Raw genomic sequence first — 26,994 nt, 5'->3', positions numbered from 1 at the left:
TAAAAGAAACACCAAAGTTCAATAAAAGAGACACTTGACCGGCAACCGTCTGCTTGTGTCCTTTCTCTCTCTCCCCCATCTTTTTCAGGATTGACCCCCTTCACCCCCACGAATAACTAAGTCCCGCGGGACGGGACAATCAACACTTCTGGACCATTCTATCTGTATTTAAGTACAGGAGGGGACTTGGGAGGTCCTGTGGCTATGACTAGGGTCTTCACCTAGAAACTGGAGTGAAAGACAATTAAGTGAGCAGGAAAAAAGTAAAGAAAAAGCTAAGGTTTGTGAACAATTTTGAGATTCTTACAAATAATTTAAATGCGATAATAATAATTAGAAAAAAGAAAGTGCTATTTTTCCTTTCCTTTCTTTTTCTTTTTATAAAAATAGCCCTAACTCGGGTTAGATTCCAGAGAGAGGCTTGCCTTTCAGCAGTGCATGGAGGTTGAGTGGGCTCCCATGGGGAGCTCGAGATGGGGCCATTACAGTCACCACAGCACTTCCAAGCTCCTCATGAAGCCCTTTGCTCTCATCTGACAAACGCAGCTAATTGAATGAACGCAGGCCTGCTGTAAGGCTAAATGGACTGCTGATTCCATTATCTCAGAATAATCATTCCGGGTAGACAAGAGAATTCCTTGCCTGGACATTGGGGCAGAATGAGAAATAAGAGTAAAAGGCAGTAAATGAAGAAGATTCTGTGCAAGAGACGGCCCTCTCTCTCCAGGTTCCTTGTCACTCGACGGAGCACCCGGCTCCCCTAGTGTACTCACACTCTACTGGTTCGCTTCCCTCCACACCCACATTCACTGGAGGGCGGGAAAGGTGTCGGTAAGGCAGAAGCAGATGGCGTGTGCCTGGAATCTGGGAAGGTCTGGTTAGCACAAGGATGAAGCGTTCTGGAGATGGGCGGAGCAGCGGGCTACACTCTCCTGCCGTGCGGCCAGGAGGGCAGCCTCTCCTCAGAGGGTCTCAGCCTCCCTGACACTGCGGCCCTGCAATGCAGTTCCTTGTGCTGTGCTGACCCCCAACCATAACGTTATTTCGTTGCTACTTCATGACTGCACTTTTGCTACTGTTATCACTTGTAATGTAAATATCTGATATTTGACCCCCAAAGGGGTCCCCACCCACAGACCAATAACTGCTGCTCTAAATGCTGTGTATTATACGACAATTAAAATGAAAATCATTTTAATTGTCGTATAATCAGCTCCAAAATAAACTCAATAAAAAAAAAAGACTTTAACCTCACCCCACTGGCCATGTGCAAATAATGGAGGAAGAGTCACGAGGACCCAGTAGCTGGTAGGCCAGAACTGACAGGCACAGTGTCGCATGCCCTGTTTTTAAACCCATCAGGGAACCCTCTCAGAAGCCGTCTTTGGCCTGGTGAGACGGCTGAGTGGACAGAGGTGCTGCCTGGGCCAGCAGGGTGACCTGAGTCTGAAACCCTAGGAGCCACGTTAAAGTGGAAAGAGAACCAGTCAATCCCACAGGCTTGTCCTTTGACCTCCACGTGTGCCAGGTTCGCCTCATCCTCCGCCATGAACTCCGCAGACCGGGAGTCTGAGGTACAGCGAGTTAGCATGACTTTAAGGGTGCTCTGACCGTCCCAGTGGGCTAGATGCCTACGGGGAAACTCTCCCCACAGACTGCAAGAGGGCAGAGGGGCAATCAGCAGCATGGTGGACCTCTGCACAGCTCCCCACAGTCTACACATCGATTTCTCCTTGGATATCATCGAATATCATAGTGAAGGGGTTCTGCTATTACCAAGGAGAAGTCTGAGCCTTAGGAAAGTCCTTGCTTCCCACTCTGAAGCGGCGGCTCCCACCCCACAGCTTCTGACCCTGGATCAGGAGCACCCCTCCACATCTGGTCCACCTTCACATTTTCGGAGGAGAAAGCCTTCAAGGAACACCCCCCAGAGTCTAACGCCTTGTCCAGGCCACAGGAGAGCTGGCGTGCTTTGCAGACCCCATCAGCATGTGCCTTTAAAGACAGTTGGTCATGATAATGCAGAGTCTGTAAATACCTGGTTGATAATTGAAGGCAGAGAGCTCTGTCAGCACAAGGCGTGGAGTTCGCCCTGGAAGCACTCTTATCTAGTCGATCCATTAGAAGCTTTTCACTTAAGTGCCTATCTACTCAGTATCTGCCTTCCCCAGCCTCCTCAGCCATTAGCTCACCTGCTGTGAGTCCTCAGCGAGCAAATCCACTGAGAGTGCCTAGCCACTCTTGCTGCGGATGTGGTGCCTGAGCAGCAAAGTACAGGATTGCCACATCCCACAGACCTTTGGAGGATGGAATTACATAAACCTGCATTTGATCCCAACTTGGCATAGACAGGGATTCTTAAATTGGTCTTGATAACCCAAATGAAACCTGCAATGTCAGAGCTTCAGGGTGTAGATCTAGGTTCTCCTACCCGGCACACTTTTTTCCGTGAGAACTCAAAAGGTGAGTTCTTTGATATAAAGTGAGTTCTGGATACCAGGCTGAGGGCAACTGTGAAGAACTGCTATACTTGATTAGGAGAATTTACATGATAATGGGAACTGCCTGCTGGCAAGGGAAACTCTGATAACAAAACCTTCCCAGGGTCAAATGAAGTGCTCTTCCACAATCCTTGTTTGTTTTGCTTCTTCGCAGCTTTACCATTGTGACCTAAGATTATGGCTAGTAACCACGGTTCAAACTCTACAGCAGGTGCCCACTCCTGACAGGACCAGACAGTAGGAATCTAACAAAGCAGATTGAGACTATTGGCTGGGAACTTCCCTGCTATCAGGTCACAAAAACACACCAGAATCCCTGGAAGAAAAAATTGACTTTAACGTGTTGGTACTATGATGACTCTCTCCCAGGCATTGTCTTTTCATCAATATTCTTTAATCACTAAAGTTTGAAGAAAACCGCTTACCTACAAAGCCTTCTTCGCCGACCAGTTTCAGCGCAATTTTATCAGCCAACACTGAAGAGTTGCCGTGAGCGATGTTGGCGAAGGGGCCGGCATGTACAAACACAGGTGTCCCCTACAGAAGAAGGAGAGGTTAAAACTCCAAGGAAACGAGATGATGGGGACCAAGGTGCCACAGAGGGCGGGCGTTTAAGTGAACCCCGTCATTCTGAGTCTACAATGCATAGATGCACATATCTCCTGAGAGATCTAAAAGTGCCGTGAGCCAGGGCGGGCGGAGCCTGTCTGTAATTCCAACACTTGGGGTGGAGGCACAAGGATCAGTAGTTCAATGTTATGTCCAGCTATAGGAAGGGTGAGAAACCAGTCTGGGTGACAGGAGCCCAACGTAAAAAAGCAGGATAGGGAGACGGCTAAGTCAGTGATTCCTGCCGTGAAAGCACAAGGGCCTGAGTTCACACCCTCAGACTCATGTAGAAACTGGGTATGGTGACACCAGCTTGTAACGTTAGCACACAAGAAGTGAGGGGGGTAGAAGAGGCCAAGACACATGGATCCAGGGAGGTTGCAGGCCAGACGGTCTAGCCAGTCGATGAGCTGTGGGTTCAGCAAGAGCCCCTGCCCAAAAATCAAAGTGGAGATGGATAGAGGAAAACACTCAAGGCCAACCTGAGCCTCCAAACATACACAGAGACAAACATGAATACACAGTTAATACAAATAAACAAAATAACAACAACAACAAATCCTTTAAAACAAAACTGAAACCAAAGACACCCTCATTGATTCAGACATCAAATATGTCTCAAGTTTCCTTGGACAGAATTAGCCTACAGTTGATGCCAAACAAGAGACAAAAATCTCTAAAACTGCGGTCACCTCTGGTTAGAATTTTGGTAAGTTATTGTTCATTGACTGTTGATCATAAAATATACTTTGTAGCAAATTTTTTATTGCCTGTATTATGTATTTTAAAAATAATTTAATCAAACTGTAATAGTTTAAGTAATATTTTCAATCCCCTTACCCCCCATGAGCGATTAGTCAAGTATTCAGGCAGCAGAGGCAGGCGTATCTCCTTGACTAGAAGGCCAGCCTGGTCACACAGTGAGTGCCAGGTTGGTCAGGGCTACACAGTGAGAGGAGGGAGGGGATGGTGGCACACACCTGGATTCCCAGCATCTGGGAAGTTAAAGCAGGAGGGAGGATCAGGAGTGAGATGCCAGTCTAGATTACATGAGATTTTGTGTCAAACGAAGAACTGAGCATAAGAATCAATATAACTCATGAAATACAGGAGCCAGGGCAGGCCAATTACAAGGTCAGGCTATTTTTGTTTTCATATTAAAGTTGATTTCTCATTTAAAAAAAAAAAAAAGATCCTATTTAAATCTTTTAAAAATGGCCTAGCTATTTAACAGGTTACATCTGGCAATTGTTAAGATAACAAAAGCAGGCAGCAGAGATGGCTCAGTGGTTAACAGCACTGTCTGCTTTTCCAGAGGTCCTGAGTTCAATTCCTGGCAGCCACCTGGTGGCTCACAACCATCTATAGCAGGATCTGAAGTCCTTTGCTGGCATGTAGGTATACATGCAGACAGAGCACTCATGTACATAAAATAAGTAAGTAAGTAAATCTTTAAGGGCCTGGAGAGATAGCTCAGTGCTTAAGAGCACTGGCTGCTCTTCCAAAGGACCTGGGTTCCAGTCCCAGCACACACATGGCAGCTCACAATTATCAAGGGATCTGACAGTCTCACATAGATGAACATAAAATAAAGTTGAATAATTAAAAAGAAGACAAACAAGCACAACCAAAAGATAACAAAAGCAAAGAAAAAGGAGAAACCCCCAAAGAGGAAATGTATGAACGCTGGAAACAATTTGTGGTGGTTGTTTAGTCACGATGCTACCCAGGCCAGGCGGCCTCAGACCCGCTCTGCCGTCAAGGGTGACTCTGAAGCTCTGGATCCTCCTGTCTCTGCTTATCAAATACTGGTTCCACAGCCCAGCACCACCATACCCAACTCAAATTCATTATTAGATTTTTTTTTTCAGAAAGCATACAAAATAGTGGGTTTCTTTATGATATTTAACATTTACTGTACTTTATGAGTTCTTACGAATTACTGTCCTAGTTAGGGTTTTTATCACTGTAAAGGTTTATTCTGGCTTACAGCTCTCACTGAGGGAAGCGGGGCAGGAACTTGGAGGCAGAAGCTGAAGCAGAGGTCACGAGGGTTGCGCCTACTGGCTTGCTCCTCGTGGCTTCCGTAGCCAGGTCTCTCAAACAACCTAGGCCGACCAGGCCCTTGCACATCAACTGTTGGCTTGCCTTCAGGCCAATCTGGTGGGGCATGGGTCCCTCTTCCAAAAAGACTCTAGCTTGTGCCAAGTTGACATAAAACGAATCAGCACAATTACAAACACAACAAAACCAATTCAATTAAAAATTTTAGGCTTTCAAAGTCTTTAAACCAACTTTGTCAATATAGTCATTTTTACAGTGTTTTTAATTTTTTTTCCTTTATTGATGACAACAGACTTTAGTTCTATCTGAAAATAATTTTCCCATTAAAACGCTGGGACCTTATTTAAAGCGCAGCCAGGTTATTGGGGGCCTGCTCAGATAAAGGCTTGGCTCCACCTGTGAAAACACAAGCTGCCCTTTGCTGACACAGCAGAAAGCAGGGAGGGACAAGGGATGGGGGCAGGGCAGCCAGGAAGTATGGAAAATTCCCACGAACTCTGATGGGCTATTAGCTGAACGCGGTTCAAAGAAGAGAAAGCAAAGAACAAAAGCAGGAGACAGCGGGCGAAAGATTGTCTGAGACTAAAACAGCTTCTCAGAGCCGACATGTGAGTGTGAAATTTTGCTTTCCCCCAAAGACCTCAGGAGAGAGGATAACGGGTCCTGAGAAGGTCAAAGTGATGTGAAAAATGCGAGAACTGTAACATCCAACATGTACGTCTGTTCACTTGCATGAACAGCTAGTATCTGCATCCCACCTCTGACCACGGACGGCTCCTCCCTGCTCTCTGTGCAAACCTTTCAGGCGCTCTGAGAAAAAACTGTATAAAGACTCTGAAGCTTCCATCGTTTTTTTCTAGCCTGGCCACCTGGGGCACACTGCTGCCTCAGAGAAATGTAATGAGGGCAAAGCACAGGCTCCATCCCCGGATGGCAGCTGGCTCGGCTCCTCAGCAGACTGCAACCCTCATTGCTGCCATCTGTCAGAGGTGCCGGGCCCTGGTCTCCAGGGGACACAGGTGACACGGTATGGCTTGACGGTCCACTCCAGGCTACTGCTTAGTCTAAAGCAGATCCTGCATTACAGAGGGAAAGGACTGTCACCTTCCCTGGAACTTTTCTTATTGTCATCAACCAGCAAAAATGCTTTGTGAGTCAAATCTTTATTTCCCTTTTTAAAGTCTGTGTGTGTGTGTGTGTGTGTGTGTGTGTGTGTGTGTGTGACAACAGTTGCATGGGGCACACAGTCAGCATGCAGCGTCAGAGGACAACCTCACGTTTTGGTCCCAGCCTTCCACTTTTTTCTGAGACAGGGTCTCTTGTTTTTAACATGCCAGGTTAGCTGGCCCAGGGTCCTCCCTTCTCAGCCTCACACCTCAACATAGGAGCGCTGCCATTACAGGTGTGTGTGCCCACACTTAGCTTATATATGTGGACAACGAGGATTCGAACTCAGGTCCTCCCACGCTTGCAGAGCAAGCATTCTTACCCACTAAGCCATCTCCCCAGAATTGAAATTTTCATTTTTAATTGGCAATTAAGATTCCTAGGAGTCCAACAGGGTGTTTTGGTATATGTGCATTGCAGGATGTTTTGCTGGAGTTTGATCATGACTGTCCCTACCAAGGTCTCTGTGGTAAAGTCCTGGCACCAAGGGAAGGTGGTCAAAGTCTTAGGAAATGGGGCCTAGTGTAAGGACTTTGGTCCCAGGAAGAGGCATGTCCATGAGATGGGTTATTGATCCTGGTCTTATACTGTCCTTGTGTGCTGGCTATAAGGGGAGCATCTTGTTCTGATAGATCAGAGACCAGAATCTCTGATAGAGTCTCAGATCTGTGCTCTCTGACACAGCGCCAAAGCCAACAGGGCAACCAGACACAGGCTGAAAACTCCAACACCGGGAGCCAAAAGACCGCTTTCCTCTTTACACCTTCTTTATCTCATGTATCCGTTACAGCAGTGAAAAGCTGACAGGGTCTCTTAGGTACGCTGACACACCCTGTCACATACTTCTCACGTTTCTTGTTCAACCATTAGCATGGTTGACCCATCTGGAAAACCCATTATTCCCATCTAACCAGAACATGAACCACTTGGTCAACTTCTCTCTAGCCTGGTGATCGCAGTTCTAACCTCTACATTCTATTCTCCTAGAGTTTTATAATTTTGTGTAAATGTAATTGGAAATCACGGAACCAAATAAGGTGAAAGCGAGAGCTAACCTCTTCCGGATGTGAGTAACCCAAGACCCAGGGAAGCAAGGGACTCCCCAATGCCAAGGAGCAGATTAAAACTATTGTGAGGATTACCATCCTGGTTTTAAAACTCCTCGTTTGGAGTCTGAGTGGACTAATGATCAAAATGGTGTCATCAGACATTCAGACACAGGGACAAAGACACACAGGTGGATGCAGCTATAAAATAAAGTGCTTTGAGTTAAACACATTGTCTAAAAAAAAAAAAAATCTGTACTTATAAATGTATTTATCATGATTTTTATTTCATACGCAGAATGCTTGGGAATGTAAAGTAAGGACAATTTTGGCTTCTCCAGTCTCCATAACGGTCTTTTCAGAAACAGTTCTACATTTATTACTTCAGTTACTTGATTGCCAGAGCATCAGCAGAGCATTGCAATCCTGCCCTGCCTAGCACTTTAGCCTCTGACCATGTACAGCTACAAGGTACGTAAAATGTAGCCAGTACTCCTTTCCCCAAAACCTAAATAAATATAACTGCAGAAATGCGGCCACACAACTGAAAGACTACATTTTTTATTGTACTGAACTTTAATTTCGGATAATGCCTGTAGCCTGTGGCCACAACGGCTCCAGACAGTGGGCTCCAGCACTCGGTGATCTCATCACTCTGTGTGTGGCTCATCCATGGGAACATTTGGGCTCTTGTGATTACTTTCTCATGTTAAGTCTTCAGTGAGTTCTCGTCTGGCTCTGGATGAGGCTAGCCTGTGGTAGCCAGGCCCCTCCGCTCCCCCAGACACCTGCCCCTCCGAGTCTATGGCGGAACCTAGCCAGTATCCTAGACTCTTCTGAGGTCTTTCAAGGAGCAGCTAGGACTGAGAACGGCTGGCATCAAAGCCGCCTGTAGTGAGGCAGGGCATCCCCAATGGTCTCCTATGCCACGAGTAATAGGTGCGCCCAAATATTAACTCTGCCCACAGTTAGACTTCCAGGCTGCCCTTGGGTGCAGACCCGCAGGGTCGCTATTCCAGGAGCTATTCCTTCCTGAAGGATCATTTAGAATCATGTATGGACAGAGTTTAGGCAGGCAAAATCCTAATCAGATTCTGTGATTATTAAATAAGCCATCTGTTTAAATAATCTTAAAAACTAGCCATGACGTGACAGCACTATGTATTGCTTAGGAGAAACCCTTTTCTTCAATGAAACCAGATTTTCAGGGTGGAAGTGTCTTAGACTTAGTAATAGATATTTACTTAATGACTCGTTAACTTACTTTGCTGGACCAAGGCTATGAACATTGGAGGCAAGCACTCTGCACTAGACTCTCTCCCTGTCTCTTTCTCTCTCTCTGAGAGAGAGCAAGAGAGATGTGTGTATATATATATACATATATATATATATGTTGAGATGTGTGTGTATTGATTAAAACAATTTAAATCAAAGAAGTCAAGACAAAATTTCAGTATTTGTATAAAGGTTACAGGAACAGTGTGATCACTAAAGTGAAATGAAGACACATTCTTAGAAAACATTTCTTAGTATTTACTGTATTTTACCAGGAAAAAAAAAACCCTAATGTGTAATTATAAAACAAAGAACTTATAATTAACATGCCAGATTAAGTTCTTTTGCGCAGTTAAAACAGACAATGTCACACAGCTCAGTGGCGCCACCTGTGGAAGTATCAGACAGACGTTAACTTCCTATGCCCATATTCTAGTTGACTAAACCAAAGCCAAGACGAAAGTCACACCTAAGAATTGATAAATTCACTTTCAACTTCTTATATATTTATTTTTCAGAAGACCAAAATGTTCCTATGACACTCTGCCAGACCCACATTTGCCTGGCATCCTATGAAGGCAAATGCTGTGTTATAAACAATCAAAAAAAAAAAAAAATCAGGGCTGGGCAGATACCTCAAGTCAGTGAAGTCCCCGCCAGGAAGAATCTGAGTTTGAAACCTAGAACCCAAGTTAGAAAAAGCCCCAAAAAGATGGCATGTGGCACGCTTGTAATCTCCGCAGTGCCAGAGAGGCAGAGAGGCGGAGCTGGCCACTCCGTCGAGCCTTGTTGGCAAGCTCCAGGCCAGGGAGAGATCCTGTCTCAGATAACTAAGGTTGACAGCCCCTGAGGAACAATTCCAGAGCTGACCTCTGGCTTCCACACACATGCATACATGCGCATCTGGCACCCCTGCCCAACACGCGTGCACGAGCACACACACGCGCACACAGGCACACACAAATCAACAGAACTACTTACTTCTAGGGTCTGCATCAGATTTGGTTTGATGGCATCTTTCATCAGAACTGTCAGTGCGCCTGTCACTCCCTACAGGAGAGGAAAGGACACACAAATCAACAGGGAAACTCTAGGGCAATGGCTGACTTATCCCCGTTGCCCCTACCCTGCTTTTAGGGGGGCATCGGCCCAAGCTGACCATGCCCCTAGACTGTCATCTCTGCCCATGTCTTTCTCACCCCAGGCTCAAAGGCAAAGCAGGGATCAAGGCAGGCAAGAAAGGTCAGATTCTTATGAGGTGGATTCCACATGTCCTGGCCAGGTACGGACCAGCCATCAAGACAAAGGAAGACATTAGGCAGCTGCAAGGCTTGTGGAGATGAGGCGGTGTGCAGAACCTGTCAGAATCCCCACCCTATATGGCGTAGGGAAGAGATCCCCATTCTCCCGACAGACTGCGAGCTCCCCAGGAAACCTCCCGGAAGTCCTCACCAGGTCGTCAGCCGTCACAGGCTGCCCGTCTTTGTCACTGGCCACCACCATCCTTCCCAGCCGCTCCTTCATGTCGGTGAGGCTATCGGTCAAGGCCAGCACAGCCATGATCTCGCTGGCGACTGCGATGTCGAACTGGGCCTGAGACAGCAAAGCAGATGCTGGGGTGAGCAGCGCCACCAGGCACTTTCACAGGAGCCAGGTTTCCTTGGTTAGAGCTGGGGGCTGTGCCCTCCCACCGCCCACCCTGCCTGCGAGCCGGCAGGCTCCCACTCACAGCGGCTTTCCCAGGGTACACACAGATCGCCCACACTGTGGCAAATCGCCTGGTTGAGGCCTGTGAAGCCTGCCACTCACGGTAGTTTACTTGAGACTAACAGCTGAGTACTGCTGTAGGGCAGGGGAAGGGCTCAGTGGCAGAGTTCTTGCCTCGTACATAGGAAGCCTAGGCTCGGTCCCCTTCCTTTTCAAAAGTGTTAGCATCATTATCTGTCTTCTGAGCATCTTTGACACTAGAATGTCTGTTCACAAAGGCAGGGACCGCCTAGGAAGTTTCCTTTTGGATGTCCCGTGGGGACAATAGCCTGTGGCACCCAGGGTGTCTTTAGTGTATGCTGAATGAGCTAGTCAGTGAACCACAGGGTATCCTCAGTCTCTGAGGGAAGCCCCCTCTGCCCTGCCGATCTCCTTCCTTTTTATTGAGGTAAGAATCAAATACAGACTCTTACATATGCACTCTACCACTAAGCTACTGGTCCACTGACACTAATTACAGGCCTGTGTCCAGGAGAGATCAGTAGAGGAGAGTGGAACAGGAGAGCCCTACAGGCTTCCTGTGCATGAGGCTCGTTTATCTCTGCACAGGGGCTGGAGAGATGGCTCAGAGGTTAGGAGCACTGACTGCTCTTCCAAAGGTCCTGAGTTCAATTCCTAGCAACCACATGGTGGCTCACAACCATCTACAGGGCGATCACTGCAAGCAAAACACTGTATAAATAATAAAGAAATAAATCTTAAAAAAAAATCTCTGCACAGGTTTGTCCTAAAAGCTAAAGAATAGCATGGAACCATGCTCTATCTAGTCCATGAGGATAAGGCTCCAACCTAGCTTAAGGCTCCCAGCAATGACAGCCAGAGCGTTGACTTTCTTCAAACATTTCTCAGGACTTTGTCCTCCCTTCTCTTGGCTCCAACAGCAGGTTGTAGAGAGTCCAGTGGGAACGAAGAAGGAGGCAAGGAATGTGTCCTTCCTTCTGCTTGCAATCCATCCACCAGGAAAGCATCTGCACGGAGCCACTTCGTTAAGCTCCAGCTTAATTCCCCGGATCCCAGGGGGAGTGTGTGTCAGACAGGTTCAAGCTCACACACAGAGAGAATGGCTCTGCCCTGGCTTATCAGACATTTTATTACCCATTTCCATCACTGACAGATGAGGAAATGAAGGAAGGAAGGACCTTGCTGCCTCCTTCCTGGTTGAGAGTGTATTAGCTATTGATTTACTGAAAAAATACTGCCTGAAAGTCAAATATAGCTATAGTCAATGGTTATATTCACAACACAACTCATTCTAAAATGTAAATAATTTTTCACTGATTGAAATCTAGGTCCCTATAGCACATATTACATTGTAAATGGTGCATGTAAAATGAGCAAAATGTTACTATTTTCCGAGCACAACATGGGCCTGGAATACTCTTAGAGTATGAACTCCACAGTAAGCAACTTGTAGGATGTATAATGTGTGTACAAGTACTTCACTTGCAGTTGCTTGATTTTTAAAACTTTAAGGCTGCATCATGGAGGAGGCTTCTAATTCCAGCATTTGGGAGGCTGAGGCAGAGGATCATGAATTTTCAGCCACCCTGGGCTACCCAGTGAGTTCTAATTAGCCTTCACATACAAATTGAGTCAATCTAAGGAGGGTTTAAAAGTAAATGAGGCTACGTGAGGGTCTTCCTCAGTTTACTAACCAGCGTGCATGGGAGGGGGCTGTTCTACGTAAGCAAATCAAACACTTCAAACTCTCATAAATGGGCGAATGAGCTTTGTATCATTTCTTAGATAGCCATAGATTTTAAATGAAAAAGGACAGTGTATGACGTTGCTAGGTCTGTGAGTGGATTTAACTTTTCTGGAAAGCAATGCAGAAATCCATGCGACCTACACACTGACTACAGTTGCCATCCCTGGAAATCTACCTTCAAAATAACACAAGTACACACCTAAACACAAACATGCTTACTACAGACGATTTAGGAGGGCCAAACACAGTCGATAGCCCACGTGCGTGTCCTTAGCAGAAAGTGGTGAGCTGGCTGATACATGCATCTGAGCGTGTGTACCACTAAAACCAGCGACACACTTTTACCCTTGACAGAGTCTGCGGGCTAAACCAAGCAGCCAGTGCTCTAATGTAACCCTTTATTAACTCAAAAAGGCCTAAAGCAATACGGAAATAAGCCACATGCCCAAGTAATTTAAACTATATATCCCAGGCTGTCCTCAAGCCTACGGGGATCCTCCTGCCTCCGCCTCCTAAGTGCTAGGACTACAGGCGTGTACCATGGTATGCTACTGCCTTGCTCTGCAGCGCTCAAGACACCGTTCCGAAGGGTATCTTATTTTCCCGTCAGCTGTCATCTGTTCTACTTGTTCAGCAGTCGCCTGACACCACCTACTTCCTGTGACGAATGTCTGCTCTAAGGATAAAGTACGGGTTGAGTAGAGAAGGTGAAGCTGCCCTTTTAGGAGGAGGCGAGAAGTGACGCGATGGGAGGACGCAGGTGCAGGATTCACCCCGCAGAGGCGAGTCTGCCGACAACACACTGTGGTGTTACAGAAGGTGACCAGGCGACAAGCCATGTCTGAATAGGAATTGTTGAACGTCCTTGTCAGGCACAGTCATCTCCAGCGTGTGTCCCAGATGACCTCTGGGCTTAATGTTTCTGTGCGTGTGACTGTTTCATATTGAAGATCTTGATATCTAAGCCTATCAAAAGTGATCTATTATTGCCTCCACAGTCTCTGCATTTTGTCAGCAACAGCCTCTGTCTATAGTGACTGTTAATGGCTACCTCGTCCCAGGAGGATTGCCTCCTATTTTCTCAAGTTCTCATTCACTCCAATGTGTTCCACGTTAGCGCTGTTGTTTTTCTCTTTCTGCAGAAGGTTCCATCATCATTCTCCCTCAGAACTCAGAATGAATTTCCCCAAGGCCACCTGGCATTTGGTGTTGTTGATGAGAATTCTTTTTTCTTTTTTTTTTTTTCTTTTTCTTTTTTTTTTTTTTTTTTTGTTGATGAGAATTCTTATTCCTCTGTGAGTAATCAGGATCTTTTCTATTTGGCAGCACTTAGGAATTTCTTCTTTATTCTTCATGTTCTGAAATTTCAGCCTGATGTTTCTGGGCAGAAGTCTTTTTTTCTTTTCTACGCCCCCTCCCTTTCTGTTCTGTATTTGTCTTTTAACATGAAAACATTGTTTTCCTCAGACTGAGAAGTTCCCTGCCTATTAGATTTTTGAGTAGACTGCCCACTCTGTTTTGAGGTACGGTGTTCTGTAGATTCCTACTGGAAGGTGGCTGCTTTGGCCCTTGTGTCTGTGTGTGCGCCCACTGAGGTTGGCACCAAATGTCCTCCTCTATTGCTCTCTCCATACAAACAGTTTACACTGGCTGTACATCAATTCCCATGATGCTTCTGTGCCTGCCTCGCCCCTGCTGGGGTCACAGGCGCAGGCCACCACGCCTGGCTTTCCTTACGTGGTGGCTGGGAGTCTGAACCAGGTCCTCAAGCTTCTAGAGCGCACAGTTTGCCAACAGCCACCTCCCTAGGCCACTCGGGCTTTTCTCTGTAGAGCCAAAGCTGACCTCGAACTTGCAATCCTCCTGTCTCAGCCTCCTGAGAGCTGGCATGATACTCATGTGCCATCATGCCCTGCTAGAACCTTTATAATTGGGGGTGGGAGTGGATTTCCAAGAATTTCTGTTTCTTAAATGTTTGGATTCTCCTCTCCTCCCATGTTTTTTGTTTGTTTGTTTTAACTCTGGGACCCATTTCTACATAGTTCCTCGGCTTGACGTCCCTCAATAGCGTACTCAAGCCAACATCACAGTTTGCTTTTTTTTTTTCTGTACAGGCAAGGTCCCGAACCACTAACCCCAAGGAGTGGCTGTTTCCCCCTGGTCTGAGAGCTAGGATGCCGCTCACCTTTGAGTTTAGAGGTCCTTCCTCTATCATCTAGATTGTCCTCTCCATTATCAAATTCCTCCCCCCAAACTTTTCAGGAACGACTGTGGTTTCCTTGCACGGGCAATGCTGATTAAATCTGTTTGTGTGTGAAAACTGCAGAGTTTGGGGCAACAAGGGGGTACGCGGGCTTAGGCAAGCTTCTTGATCCAGGCCCCACATTCACTCCTCCTCCTCCCTGAACGCCTGTGGTCTGCGTGTGCACACCTGAGAGAGGCTCACAGGCAGGGTCCTCCTTGGTCATGCTCTGTATACGCTGAGGCGGAGTCTCTCCTTGACCCTGGAGCTTCCCAGCCTCAGCTACGGCTCCGAGGATCTCGTCTTCAGCCCAAGTGCTTGGTGATAGGTGGGCTCCATGCCCATCCAACATAAATACGGCTGTGGCGACCCGAACTCTGGCCTTTGCGCTCGTGTAGGAACTGCTTTAGCCACTGAGACAGCCACCCCACCCCCCCAACTCACTTTTTAATTCAAAATATATCAAAAGCTCCCAAAATCTGTTTGGTATGAGAAATGGCTATTATCATAAAAGTAACTTTTTCCACTAATAAAAATTTAATGTAAAGCCTGTAAATTAAAAACTTTTCAAAGAAAGAGTTTACTATTAAAAAAAAAGTTGAGGGCTATTGTGCCTGGCTAAAAAAATTACAGAATGAAATTATATTTCCTAAGTGCTGCCATCCCACATCAGAGGCCCATTAAATGGAAGGCAGAGTTCATTCCATCCCCCCCCCCCCCGCCACATTGTCTGCTTTTGAGTAATAAGCTATTCTTTGAAAAAACTCTCCATGCTATTAAACCTAATAAGTGGGTGTTTGTCCTTTGGTTTATGAAACTTTCACTTTTCTATTGTTATTCAGTTGTTGTATTGAGACTTTCTGGAAGAGTCTACCCAGGAACACAGCCAAAAACACACGGAAAAGAAGACATTAGAACCTTCCTGTCTCCTGGTGCTGTCACTTCCAGACCAATCCTGATGCTCCCCAGTCCAACTGCACCCCAACCCCCACCCCCCACGCCCTGAGATGGTGGGAGAGCCACCAGTACTGTGGCCAGGGGACCAGAAGCAAAAAGCAAAGATGGTGGAACCCAAGGTGAGGAAGGGCAAACACTTCCGGGAAGATGGCGCCACCTACCTGCCGGGAGTGTCCTTTCTCGGCGGTTCCCTGCCCGACAGTTACTTTTCTCAGAAATCGGTCATTGGTGTCCAATACTGAAAGAGAACAGGTATGTCATTCAGTCAACACATATGGATTGGCCATGCTGGGAGATGCTGAAAACAAGAGTCAAGGTCTGCCTTAAGGAATCAAATAAGTGAGGAAAAAAAATAGATGGTAGTGGTGTGCCTTAATGACAGGGTGCCAGGCAACAGTGCGCTGGGCTGGCCCCTTTTCACCAGGCAGCAAGGACACATCGCTCTGAAAGTGTTTCACCCTGCCACCTCAGTCACAAGAAGCCAGCTCAGTGTCTCATGTATATCACAGCCAAATGCCCGGTAATTCTATTATGCATTATTAAAAAACCTAAACACAGAGGCCTGAACAGAAGTGTTCACATTCATGCCCAGAGCAGCTCCATTCACAGTGGCCAGAAAGTAGAAGCAACCGGAGTTTCCACCAATAGATGAGTGGTCTGACTCACAGTGTAAAACTGAGTGTTTTGAAAATACGCGCTACAAACATTCAAAATGTCATACAGACCCAGAACCGCAAATTCTGTATGGCTCTCCCTCAGTTAGGGACCTAAAGCAGGCAAGTCCATAGACACAGGGAACAGGGCAGTGGTTCTTCCCCACAGCACGAGGAACCACATTAAAGGACCGCGGCGTTAGGAGGGCTGAGGACCGCCGCTCTAGAGCGTCTACAGGGGATGACGAGCTTTGTGTGCAGCAGTGGCGACAGGGCAGTCACGTGGACGCAGGTGAGGCTAGCACTGTGCAGTTATGGGTGGTTAGCAGGGTAACTTTGGGTCATGCAGAGTTTACCGCAGTGAAGAGAAAAGCCAAAGGAAATGCAGCAACGCCGGAGGAGACTGACTGTGATGAGATCAAGAACAATTCTTCCGTGTGTGAACTGCACTGGGCTTCTATTTTTGTCTGTGAAAACTATTTGGCTTAGAAAAACCAAATTTCTGAAGCTAAGAAACAAAGACAGAAGAATAGACGTTTCCCTCATCTTTGGGATTTAAAAACAGCAGCGCTGTTCACAGTGACAACTGAGAACCAGCTTACTAAATGTGTAATCTGCCACCAGTGAAAACAGAAACAAAGATTATGAACTTGGGGACAAGGGGCTGGTGTAGGATGTGGACTGTTCCTCTTCCTAATAACCCACTTCCTAATATCACTCTCAGGCCTCTTACCCCCAGTTGCTGCCAAGTTTGCACGCTCTCTCTCACACACAGACACACACACAGACACACTCATAGCCAAGTACGTATACATTTTCACTTAAAACATTTTTTTTAAGTGTATTAACTTTCACGTGCATTGGTGTTTTGCCTGCACGTATCAGTATGAGGGTGTCAGACCCCAAGAACTAGAGTTATAGATGGCTGTGATCTGTCATGTAGGTTATGGGAACTGAAGCTGGGTCCTCTGGAAGAGCAGCCAATGCTCTTAACTGCTGAGCCATCACTCCACCCCCCCCCCCCCAGCCACACACACTTTCATTTTTTAAAATAGAAGCAGAACACCTGCAAGGTTAAAGGGTTGCACCTTGGCAGTGTCACCAGCGAGTGCTTTGGCTCCTGAGATGCTAGGCACACGAAACAAAACTATCTCTTTTTTTTTTCTGTGTAATTATATAAATTCTCTTGGCTGCAGACTGGCCATCATATGTATTTTAAGTCAGTAGTGGCCCATTCAAATTGAAGTTTGATGAAGGGAAGATAAGCAAAAAAGGTCAGATGAAGCTACAGCATCATTCAAAGGCCACTGTGCCTTTCACTATGCCTCAGTGGAAAACTGTGACCTCCCAGGATACTTACACCCGGGGACGGAGCTGTACGAATTCAGCACAGCAAAATATGACAAGAGGTTCAATCCCAACCCATGAGACACAGATGTAGCCGAAGCCCTCAGAAAGCAACGGGAATGCACAGCTGGCAGCCAAGAGATAGAGCGTCTGCTACATGCTAATTCCTCCCGGAACAGGCTCTGAGGGCTTTTTCTCTGCTCAGTTCTGTGCTGGCTGGGCAGGGCCATGAAGGTGTATAAGGCACCGCTGTCTGACTCCAGGCCATTTCCTGGGAGGAGATGCCAGAGTGCCTGCATGGAAGGAAGACTGTGGGGTTCTGGGGTACGCTGGTTTACTTTTAACTTGTTCTAAGCAGTTCCTTTAGTGCTATAGTGTTGCTGGTACCCAGAGGAACCCCCAGAGCTGTAGGCATCATGCTATTGTGCACTGTGTAAAGATTCAAATGCTGATTTCTGTGCCCCCATGTCTGATTGCAATCCTAGTTCTGAGAGTCTCCTGCCTCAGTATTGTGTAAACATTGCTCCCCATTTGTTCCCTGATATGTCAACAGAGAAGCTTAACAGCCAGTGACCAAGCAGGGGAGAGAACAGGGCTGAACGTCCAGCCAGCCAGGGGAGGAGGAGGGACAAAGAGGAAGTGGGGAATCAGTGACAAGGAGAGGTCCAAGAGACATCATGAGAGGGCAACTGGAGCAGAGGAATCTAGAACATACAGTAATTTGGGGATTTGGGCTGGAAGGCAGACAAATTAGCTTAGAGGGTTAACATAGATGACTATGTTCAGTTGCTGTACCATCAAGCTGTTAAATAAATATCACAGTCCAGTCTCAGTTATTTGGGTGTCAGCTGGGTTAAGAGAAAAACTTCAATATAATTTTAAAAGAACCACTAACAGAGCACTTTTGATCCTGTAAGTATCCAATACCAGCCAAGAGCTGGAGGGCAGGCCCATTGTTTGGCTTCCACAGAAGACATGGCATCCTTATCCCATAGTGCCACTGGGCTAGTGTTAGGAAGCAGAGACATGATATCTGGGGCCCTTGGCCTGTGACAGGCAGCTGGACACATGTGGGAGAAGGCAAGTGTGTAAGTTTCTGGGGAGTTAGGCTCCCCAAGAGGCAGGGGCTCCGGGTACTCAACACTGCGAAGCCTGCCTCCCCGCCCTTAGGGGAGAACACACGTCTGGAGATACTCCCTCCCTCCCGCGCCTGTGACATGTTCCTAGAATAGTCCATATCTTAAACTCTACTCTCATCACCCGGGTCATACTTGTTCTCCTTCAAAGCTGGAAAACTCTACTCATAAATGTACTTGGTTCATCTATGGCGCATCCTCATTCTCATACGAAGTCACTAATCGGAACCAAACTACATATCAAATTTTAGCCTGAATTCCTCTGGCCCAGGTGACTTGTCCTCAGCAATAAGGTTTGCTTCCTTTTAGCATCCCAAATAGTAATGTAAGTCTGTATTTTTCTGGGATAGCTTTTGAGGTTGTCACTTTCATTAATGTTGATTTGTAATCACAGCACATTCCAGTCCTGCCTGCTTTTGTGCAGAGAAGCCAACTGAATGCTGGTCCTCACTGAAGATGTGATATTCCATGATTTCTGAGGTCGGGGCCCAACTTTAGATATGTAGAGATGCCAGTTGGTTTGAAAGTTTCTCTTTCAGCACGGTTGAAAATATGCTAATTTCCATGGCTTAATTTTTCTTTCACCAAAAAGGACCCCTCAAATGATTTACAGAGTAACATGAGCTCAGAGCTGTCTTTGAAAGGTTGACTACAGATTTTGCAAACAATGGCATTTTAATAATAAATCTTTCTAGTTTAAAAAATGTAGAAAAAAAATAATGCCCCAGCAAAATGCTGAAAATATTCATGTCGGCTATTCAATATATTGTTTATTGGTCTATCTTAGACTGTGGCATGTACTAGTCATGGCTCACCACCCACAAAGGAATATTCTGGAGTCACTTAAAATGACCACTTCAGCCAGGAGGTGGTGGCTCATGCCTGTAATCCCAGCACTCTGCCAGGCAGATCTACGTGAGTTTGAGGCCGGCCTGGTCTACAGAGTGAGTTCCAGGACAGCCAGGGCTACACAGGAAAACCCTGTCTGAAATACAAAAACAAAACAAACACCAACAAAAAATGACCACTCAAGGTGCTGGGGTTTAGTTTGAAGGTGAAGCCAAAGGCTGTGGTTTAACTTCTAGCACCATGAAAAATAATAAATAAATGGAAAAAAACCAAAAAACAAAAAAAACAACCCAAGAAAGAGCTAGCAAAGTAGACTGTGCTTAGAATTTAATTGAATTGGGCAGGAAATAAAACCCACACACACAAATGGTAACAGAGCTGTACAGAAAAATCAGATGCACCAAAAACTATGATTAGCCATTACTAGCATTGTGAAATGCTGCTTAATTTTTTTGACACAGTCCTTACAATATATTATTTGTTTTAAAATAAAAAATGGATCCTTACAAGAGTACTCAAGAAGATTTTAACTTAATCTTAGGAGCCAAAGACCGCAGAGAAACAACACAGCACAGCTGTTACTCTCTAAGGGTCACTAGGGAGGCGCGTCGGAGTTTGCGTGTTCACATTTCAGCTGAGCCTCCCCAGAGGGAGGCTGATATTACTACAGGCCCAGCATCCAAAATTCAAAAATTTGGGGTGTTAACATAATACCGCTAGTGAAAAACCACATAGCTAGAAACAGCTCCACATACAAAATTATTTAAAATAATCTATAAAATATCCTTCAGGCAACGTGTGGAAGATGTAAACGAACTTTGTGTTTAGACTTGGCTGTCATTATTGTGCTATCTGCCCAAACCACCAAATCTTTGAAGTCTGATACACTGGATAAGAGCTACTCTGTATAGATGAGGAAACTGAGGAAGTGGCCTTTGTCTCTTGGCTGCAAGGTCTTCTGGGATACACTCAGTTCTTACTGGCATGGCTGAATGGGCTATTGGGAAGTCAGCTCAGGAAGGGTGGGGGTCTGGTTGAATTTGGGAAAAAGACTTGCTTAGAAAGGAGACGGGCCAGGCTTGGCCATGGCCAAGAAGAGGCTGGCTAGAGAATGACGCAGGCCCCCTGGTGGAGAGAAGACAGAAGCTAGGCACTAGTAGTCCTGAATGACAACTGGATTTCACTGCTGAAGGATGGGAGCTCCTGAGGCTGACTAAGTCACAGGCCAGCATCTCCAGCTTAGGAATCTACTGAACTAAGGGATGGAAATGCGAACAGGAGAATGTGCTAAAAGATAACTGATAGTTCAGGCATTGGTTAAATATGTTCTGAAGGAGGGTAGAAGTAGGAGAATGGGGGACAGGTCTGAGACAGCAGGCACCGGAACATATGTCACCATCATTTTGTATCCTGTAGGGCTCCTAAGATGTGACTGCCACATTTCTGTAAAGTACAGACACCATCAACTCCATGACCGTATTTAAGGCTCCAAAACACAGAGCAGCACTCTCTGCAGCATGAGACCGCCGGGTGACACACACCTAGGACCCAGCCGGAAACACTCCCCAGATGTGGAGGAAAAGCCTGTACTGTAAACGAAAACTAGAGAGGAGCTCACAGAGAGACAGCCAGGCATGGTGGCAGAAACCGGTAACTCTGACATTCTTGGGGGTGAGGGAAACAGAGGCAGGAGGACTGAAGCAAATTCAAGGCTGCCTGGTCTGCATAGCAAGTTCTCAGCCAGTCAGAGCTACATCATGAGAACTTGTCTCAAAAACAGAAGGCACTGGGGGAGACGGCTCAGTTGAGAAAGTGTGCTGTGCACCACGAGGACCTAAGTTTGATCCCCAGCACCCACAAAAACCCAGCAATGCCATGGGGAGGCAGAAAGAAAAGGAACCTTTGGGCTTCTGGCCGGCCGCTCTAATCGTAGGCTCAGAATGATGCCTGCTGTAACGGCTGGCCTATGTGTGCACACACTCTCACATGGAACCTCCTCTAAAAGAGTTAAAAGAGGGGCGGAGAGGTGGCTCAGCAGCTCAGAGCACTCACTGCTCTTGCAGAGGACCAGGTTGAGTTCTCAGGATCCACATGGCAGTTCACATCTACTTTTAAACCCAGTTCCAGGGGATCTGACAGCTTCCTCTGGTGTTCATGGACACTGCACATGTGTGGCGTATAGACAAAATGCATGTAGACATGCATGCATGCATGTAGACAAAACATAAGATAAAAAAAAGAATGCAGGCTTCAGCCCCAATTCTTTCCTTTCGTTTTTTTCCAATAGAAACCCTGAATGTAACAAGTAAATAAGGAATAATATAAAATATATTTCTTTTTAAAAAGTAGAGGAACAAAGTAGGCTTGGGGGAAGAGAACTCACTAGACAAGGAGGGATTGTGCCTTAAAATCGTCTTTTAAATAAAAAGAGGAAGGAAGAGAAAGAGTTCTTTACACATCTGGAGGAGGTTGTTTTGCTCTGTGGTGTTCAGCCTTGCACATGCCAGACTAGCGTGCTCCCACGGTCCCCCTTAGCCATCTGGGGAATTAGGGAGTGAGTGGGACTGAGCCAGAGAGGGGTAGTGGGAAAGAGCACCAATGGCACTGGGTGGCGGGATTATGAAGCCTGGAGAGGCGGCTGGAAGACGGCGGTTTTTATGAGCCCAATTTATGAATGTAAGCTTGTCTGTGGACTGACTGTGAGAGCTGGGGCTCAGGCCCTCTCCCCGTCTGGCCCTGCATGCCCTCTGGTTTCCCCAGGACCTACCTCTCTGCCATGTGATGGTGGAAGGGTCGATGTTGAGTCGGGCGAACTTCCTCACTTCCTCCTCTGTCAGAGTACTCGGATCAGTCTTCTCTATCCCCAGTTTCTAATAATCGGGGAGAAGTGCCGTCAGAACAAGAAAGAACAAGCTGCCACACCCAAACAAACTTACCCCGTGGGGCATGCTATCCCATAATTAGTAACATCCTTGAAAGAAACAAAGCCTGGGGTGAACTTCGCGTTAGGTGGAATCATTCTAGCCTATGTCTTCTGTGGGTGGAAGATCGTGGGGATCTGTGAGCACCCTAAAACAGTGATCTGGGAGTGGGGTCCAGGCGGCAGCACACAGTGAACTCGTGGCCTGCTCTTCCTTGTGTGGCTGGCGGTACGTGCTAGGAGCCCTGCGCACGGGGCTCTCCGGGCACAGCCCGCTGCCACTATGCTTTCTAGGTCTCTTCATAAGCGCGTACCAAGTGAAGTGTATGCCTGGGTTTCAAAGGAATGCGCTTTACTTCTCTTGGGGAAACGAATTAAAAATTTTAAGGGGGTGGTGGTACGTTCACGAAACCCCAGCACTTGGGATCAGGAGTTGGAGGCGTCTCAAAAAGTAACTAACTAAATAAAGCCAAATAAACAAAGCTTTAATGGGTTTAATTCTGTGACGAAAACATCCCAAAAAGTGCTTTAAAAATTATCTGATGGCAGCTGGGCAGTGGTGGTGCACACCTTTAATCCCAGTAACTCAGAAGACAGAGGCAGGTGGAGCTTTGAGTTCGAGGCCAGCCTGATCTACAGAGCAAGTTGTAGGGCAGCCAGAGCTACACAGAGAAACCCTATCTTAAAAACAAACAACAACAACAAAAAGCCAACTAACGGTTATAAATTATACCATAAAGGTGATTTTTTTTCTTTTGTCTTAAAAAAAACACTGACTAATAGTACAGAAGAAGCCAATAGCATCAGAAAACACATGGTAAAGAATGAAGATGGCCTTTTCAAGTAGAATAGCCTTGGGGAGGGCAACGAGAGAGACGGGTATCCAAAGATATCTTCTCGTTCAAAGTTTGAAAAACAGGAAAGCATTTCTCCTCGGAAGGAGGAGGCTACGTAAGAGCCGATGTGTCAGTTAGGGGTGCTTGTCGGTTACAAAGCATCCCTCCCACCTCACGGGTGAGGAAATGGAGCCCGAAAAAAGTAGATTCTTTAGCCTGAGGAGATGACTCAGGGGTCAAAAGGTACTTCCTGCCAAATCTAACAACTCAAGTTGAATACCTGGAGGAAGGAGCTGTCCTTGGACCTCTGCGCATAACGTACAAAATGAGACAAAAATGTAAACAATTATTTTAACCACAGGATCTTAAAAAATACAAAAGGTAAGTTATGGTTTCCATGGCTCTTTGCTGTCGGGATTTATCAACAGACTTCACTCTGTATGTTCTGGGTTAATGCTCTATGGGCAGTTCTCAACCTGTGGGTCATGATTCCTGGGGGTCACACGTCAGACATCCTACATGTCAGAGATCCACACTATGATTCTTAACAGCAAATTTACAGTTATGAAGCAGCAATGAAATAATTTTATGATTGAGGGGCATCACAACACAAGGAACTGTGTTAAAAGATCACAGTGTTTGGAAGGTTGACAGCCATGACCTAGAGTTTCATAACCAAAGGAATATATAAAAATCCAAACCAAGTTTCTAGACTGTTCTCTTCTTAAAAAAAAAAAAAAAAAAAAAAAAAAAAAGTACTATTTGCTGGAAACTTACCTTCAGCCGAGAAAGTTGAATTTCTGAAAATTCTCTGACGCCATTCACTAAGGGAACTAGCCGATTGTAGAGAGCCTAAGAGGGGGAGGGAGGAAACCAAAGCAAACGCAGCTTTATGTCCAAGCCATGAGCTTGGGCAACTCATAAATGGACAAAGCTCATTGCATTTATAACGGAATAGGCTCTGTTAATATTTGAGGGCTGATATATACAACACAGACTTAAATCCTGTCACTGTAACAAAACTTACTTAGTAAAGCAGAACTAATGTTCATTACTAAGAATTTGCATAAAAACACCTGGTCTATATCCCTACAACTTATGAAATAGTGATCTGAATTTTGTCTGAAAGGTACAGTGAAACTCATTCCAGGAAGTACCTCTTTCATCTATGACTAATGCCTGTGAGGAATTAAGACACGGAACTCCGCCATTTTCAGGAGTGAGTTGGCACTTGGACTTCACACGGGTGAAGCCAGAAAGGACCTCTAGGTTCTTACAGTTCATGATTGCTGCATGTACTTTTAGTCTTATAAACAGTTGACTGTGGCTGTAGCTTAACGCTATAGCTCTTGTATTAGCACATACAAAGTCTGTACTGGAAGCCCCTTCACCCCAACAAAACAAAACAAAAACCGAAGTTCAATCCCCTTTAGAATAGACCAGTGTATCTATGACCATAGTGGAAAGAAATGATATACCACTGATCTCTAAAACTGAAAATTGTCACATCACAGTTTTCCCAACAGTTCTGTAGTGACTGTCAACTGACTTGAGAACCTGATTAAAGCAAAGCTCCCCTCCTCTGGAGGTGAGGCTACAGGTTAAATTTACCAAATTTTGAATACTATTTCAGAGAGTTGATGGCTCTAAAAGTCTTTCACAAAGTCCTCAAGGGTGCAGGAATAAAAAGCCCCAGGATGGCTAAGGAGGGAGCTTCTCACCTTGTCTGTTTGGGTGCTCTCATGTAAGATCCTGGTGTCGATGGCCGCAGCCAGCAGGTTGTTAGCGGCCGTGATGGCGTGGATGTCCCCAGTCAGGTGAAGGTTGAACTGCAAAGAAACGTCTCATCTTTCCATCTGCATCACATGGCCAGGACAGTTCTCTAGGACTCCCCACATTAAAAGAATAGTGTGCCAATCATCTGTCTTTATCATGAGCTGAGACAAGATGGCCTAGGTCAGAAAACCAAGGCCAAGGCCTCCCACTTGACAATAAAGAACTCATGAGTCTGTGGTTCTTCCATCCTCAGGTCAAAGATGACACCTTCTGGTGGGCTTAACAGTTTCTCATGATTTCTTAATTTTCAATTATTTATTTGTATCACTTCATTATTCAGGAAAATGTACTACATCCAAAATACTTGGGAAGAAAACAAGGCTTAAACAGTAAAAAATGAAATAAGAGAAAACATTAGTGAAAGCTAGTTTTGCATTAACACACAATGACTACTTATAAATCGACACACCCATAGTTTGGAAACTTCAATTTTTAAAATTAACTCATTCAAATTTTAGTTATTATCATCTATGTCTACGGTAGAGGGAGGAGTGTGGGCATGTCACCGCATGTGTGGAGGACAGCAGATAACCTCATGGAGTTGGTTTTCTCCTTTCACTGTTTCTTGGGTTCTGGGCTTGACTGGCCAGTGCCTTTAGCTGCTGGGCTGCTTTACTGGCCCCTATAAATCTTCAAGGAAAAGTTAATATGGGTTTCACATCTTTAACTTACAAATGTGAGGTGCAAAGAACTCTAAAATCTGGAACATTTTAAACACCCACATGAGGCCACAAGTGGAAAATTTCATCCTACATTTTGTTTTCATGATCAAAATCATTAATAATATTTCACAAAACCCAGTGAAATCCTGATACTCTCCTGCCAAGACCCTTCAATGGCTGAATATGACACTTCAAGTTCAACCTGACCTCTTGGCTATGAATGGAAGGCTGGCTTCTGCCTGCTCCTCTGCCTCAGCCTCCCTAGACTACCCTGCCCTGGGCCAGCCTTCTTGTCATGTTTTGACACCATGTGGCCCCTGACCAGGAAAAGCCCTTTTTTGTCTCAGGCTTTCCTTACAGAGTTTCCCCAGCTGGAAATGCCTTCCCTCAAGCACCTTTAATCCATCTAGAACTCACTCCAACATTTCTCTACACAATTCTTTACGAGTCTGCTGCCTGTGTATGACACCTGGTTCGTCAACCAACACCCATGACATGGGAGGCCATGGTGCTGTAAGTTGTGGATAGAGAAGGAACAGACTCAGTTTGTCCCAGCTTCAAGGGTCTAACTGCCAGCCTCTGTGTGTGGTAAGACAGCACCACTACACTGAGCCATGGAGTGAAAGACCCGTGCAGAAGAACACCATTGCCTTCTCCATATATGCTAGCTAAACCTCAAAATGTTCCCCTTGCAAATTCCTCGTTCTTCATGCTAATTTAGTCTTTAGGCCTTGGATTCCTCTACTTTGTGAAGGGGACTGAAGGGGTTCTGGAGTGAAGCAGAATCTTGAGGCCATAACTTGGGCAGGGTGGTGAGGATGAGAAAGGAGAGAGCATGCCAGGCATGAAAAAAGGCTTTGGTCAAGAGGAAACAGTGTGTCAGGTACAGCTCAATGGTGACGCACAGGCTTAGCGATAATGAGACCATGCAGCCCGGCGCCGATGAATAAGAAAAAACAGGACAGGCATCTCCAAGGATGTGATAAGGTGGGACCCGAGAGACTACAAAGCAGGAGCAAAGACCTGGTATGACCTCCCAGGCCATGCAGAAGTGACAGGTAACAGGAGGGAGAGGGCCTGGCTCAGACCAGGGCTTAGGGAGAGCTTGGGAGCATAGAGAGCGAGGCTGAGGGAAACAAGTACCGGTCAGATACGGAAGGTGAGGGAGGAGGGTCCTAGGGGAAATCAGAATCAACACCATCGGTTCTTTTTGCCCAGCTTCTCTGCGGTGATTTCATTCGTGGCCTCACTTGGTAGAACAAATCATCCACCTCTTTCTGAGTTTGGTAGCCTCAGAGATGACTGATGGGACCCAGGGCAACACTATCTTATCTAGAGTGGGCTTGGGAACACAGAATCTTCTGTGCGGATGTAGGATACACACACACAAACACACATAGACGTACGCACCCCCCCCCC

At 46.1% G+C, this 26,994-nt stretch overlaps 1 protein-coding gene across 1 annotated transcript in view; it reads right to left on the bottom strand.

The window, feature by feature from the left end:
• The window catches only part of Mthfd1l (methylenetetrahydrofolate dehydrogenase (NADP+ dependent) 1 like), a 170,168-nt gene that overhangs the window by 88,816 nt on the left and 54,358 nt on the right, over positions 1 to 26,994 (bottom strand). Inside the window, exons 14-20 of the mRNA XM_055616128.1 lie at positions 24,799 to 24,906; positions 23,855 to 23,929; positions 22,089 to 22,191; positions 15,498 to 15,574; positions 10,115 to 10,255; positions 9,644 to 9,712; positions 2,927 to 3,038 (exon numbers count right to left, since the gene is read on the bottom strand). Of these exons, the coding sequence (XP_055472103.1) occupies positions 2,927 to 3,038; positions 9,644 to 9,712; positions 10,115 to 10,255; positions 15,498 to 15,574; positions 22,089 to 22,191; positions 23,855 to 23,929; positions 24,799 to 24,906 (685 nt within the window). The remainder of the gene's footprint in view (positions 1 to 2,926; positions 3,039 to 9,643; positions 9,713 to 10,114; positions 10,256 to 15,497; positions 15,575 to 22,088; positions 22,192 to 23,854; positions 23,930 to 24,798; positions 24,907 to 26,994) is intronic.

This window comes from Psammomys obesus, unplaced genomic scaffold, assembly GCF_907164565.1.
Source record: "Psammomys obesus unplaced genomic scaffold, mPsaObe1.curated_primary_1811, whole genome shotgun sequence".
In the NCBI taxonomy this organism is placed as follows: Eukaryota; Metazoa; Chordata; class Mammalia; order Rodentia; family Muridae; genus Psammomys; species Psammomys obesus.
The sequence above is the reverse complement of the archived record's forward strand: the minus strand, read 5'-3'. Positions and strand labels throughout refer to the sequence as shown.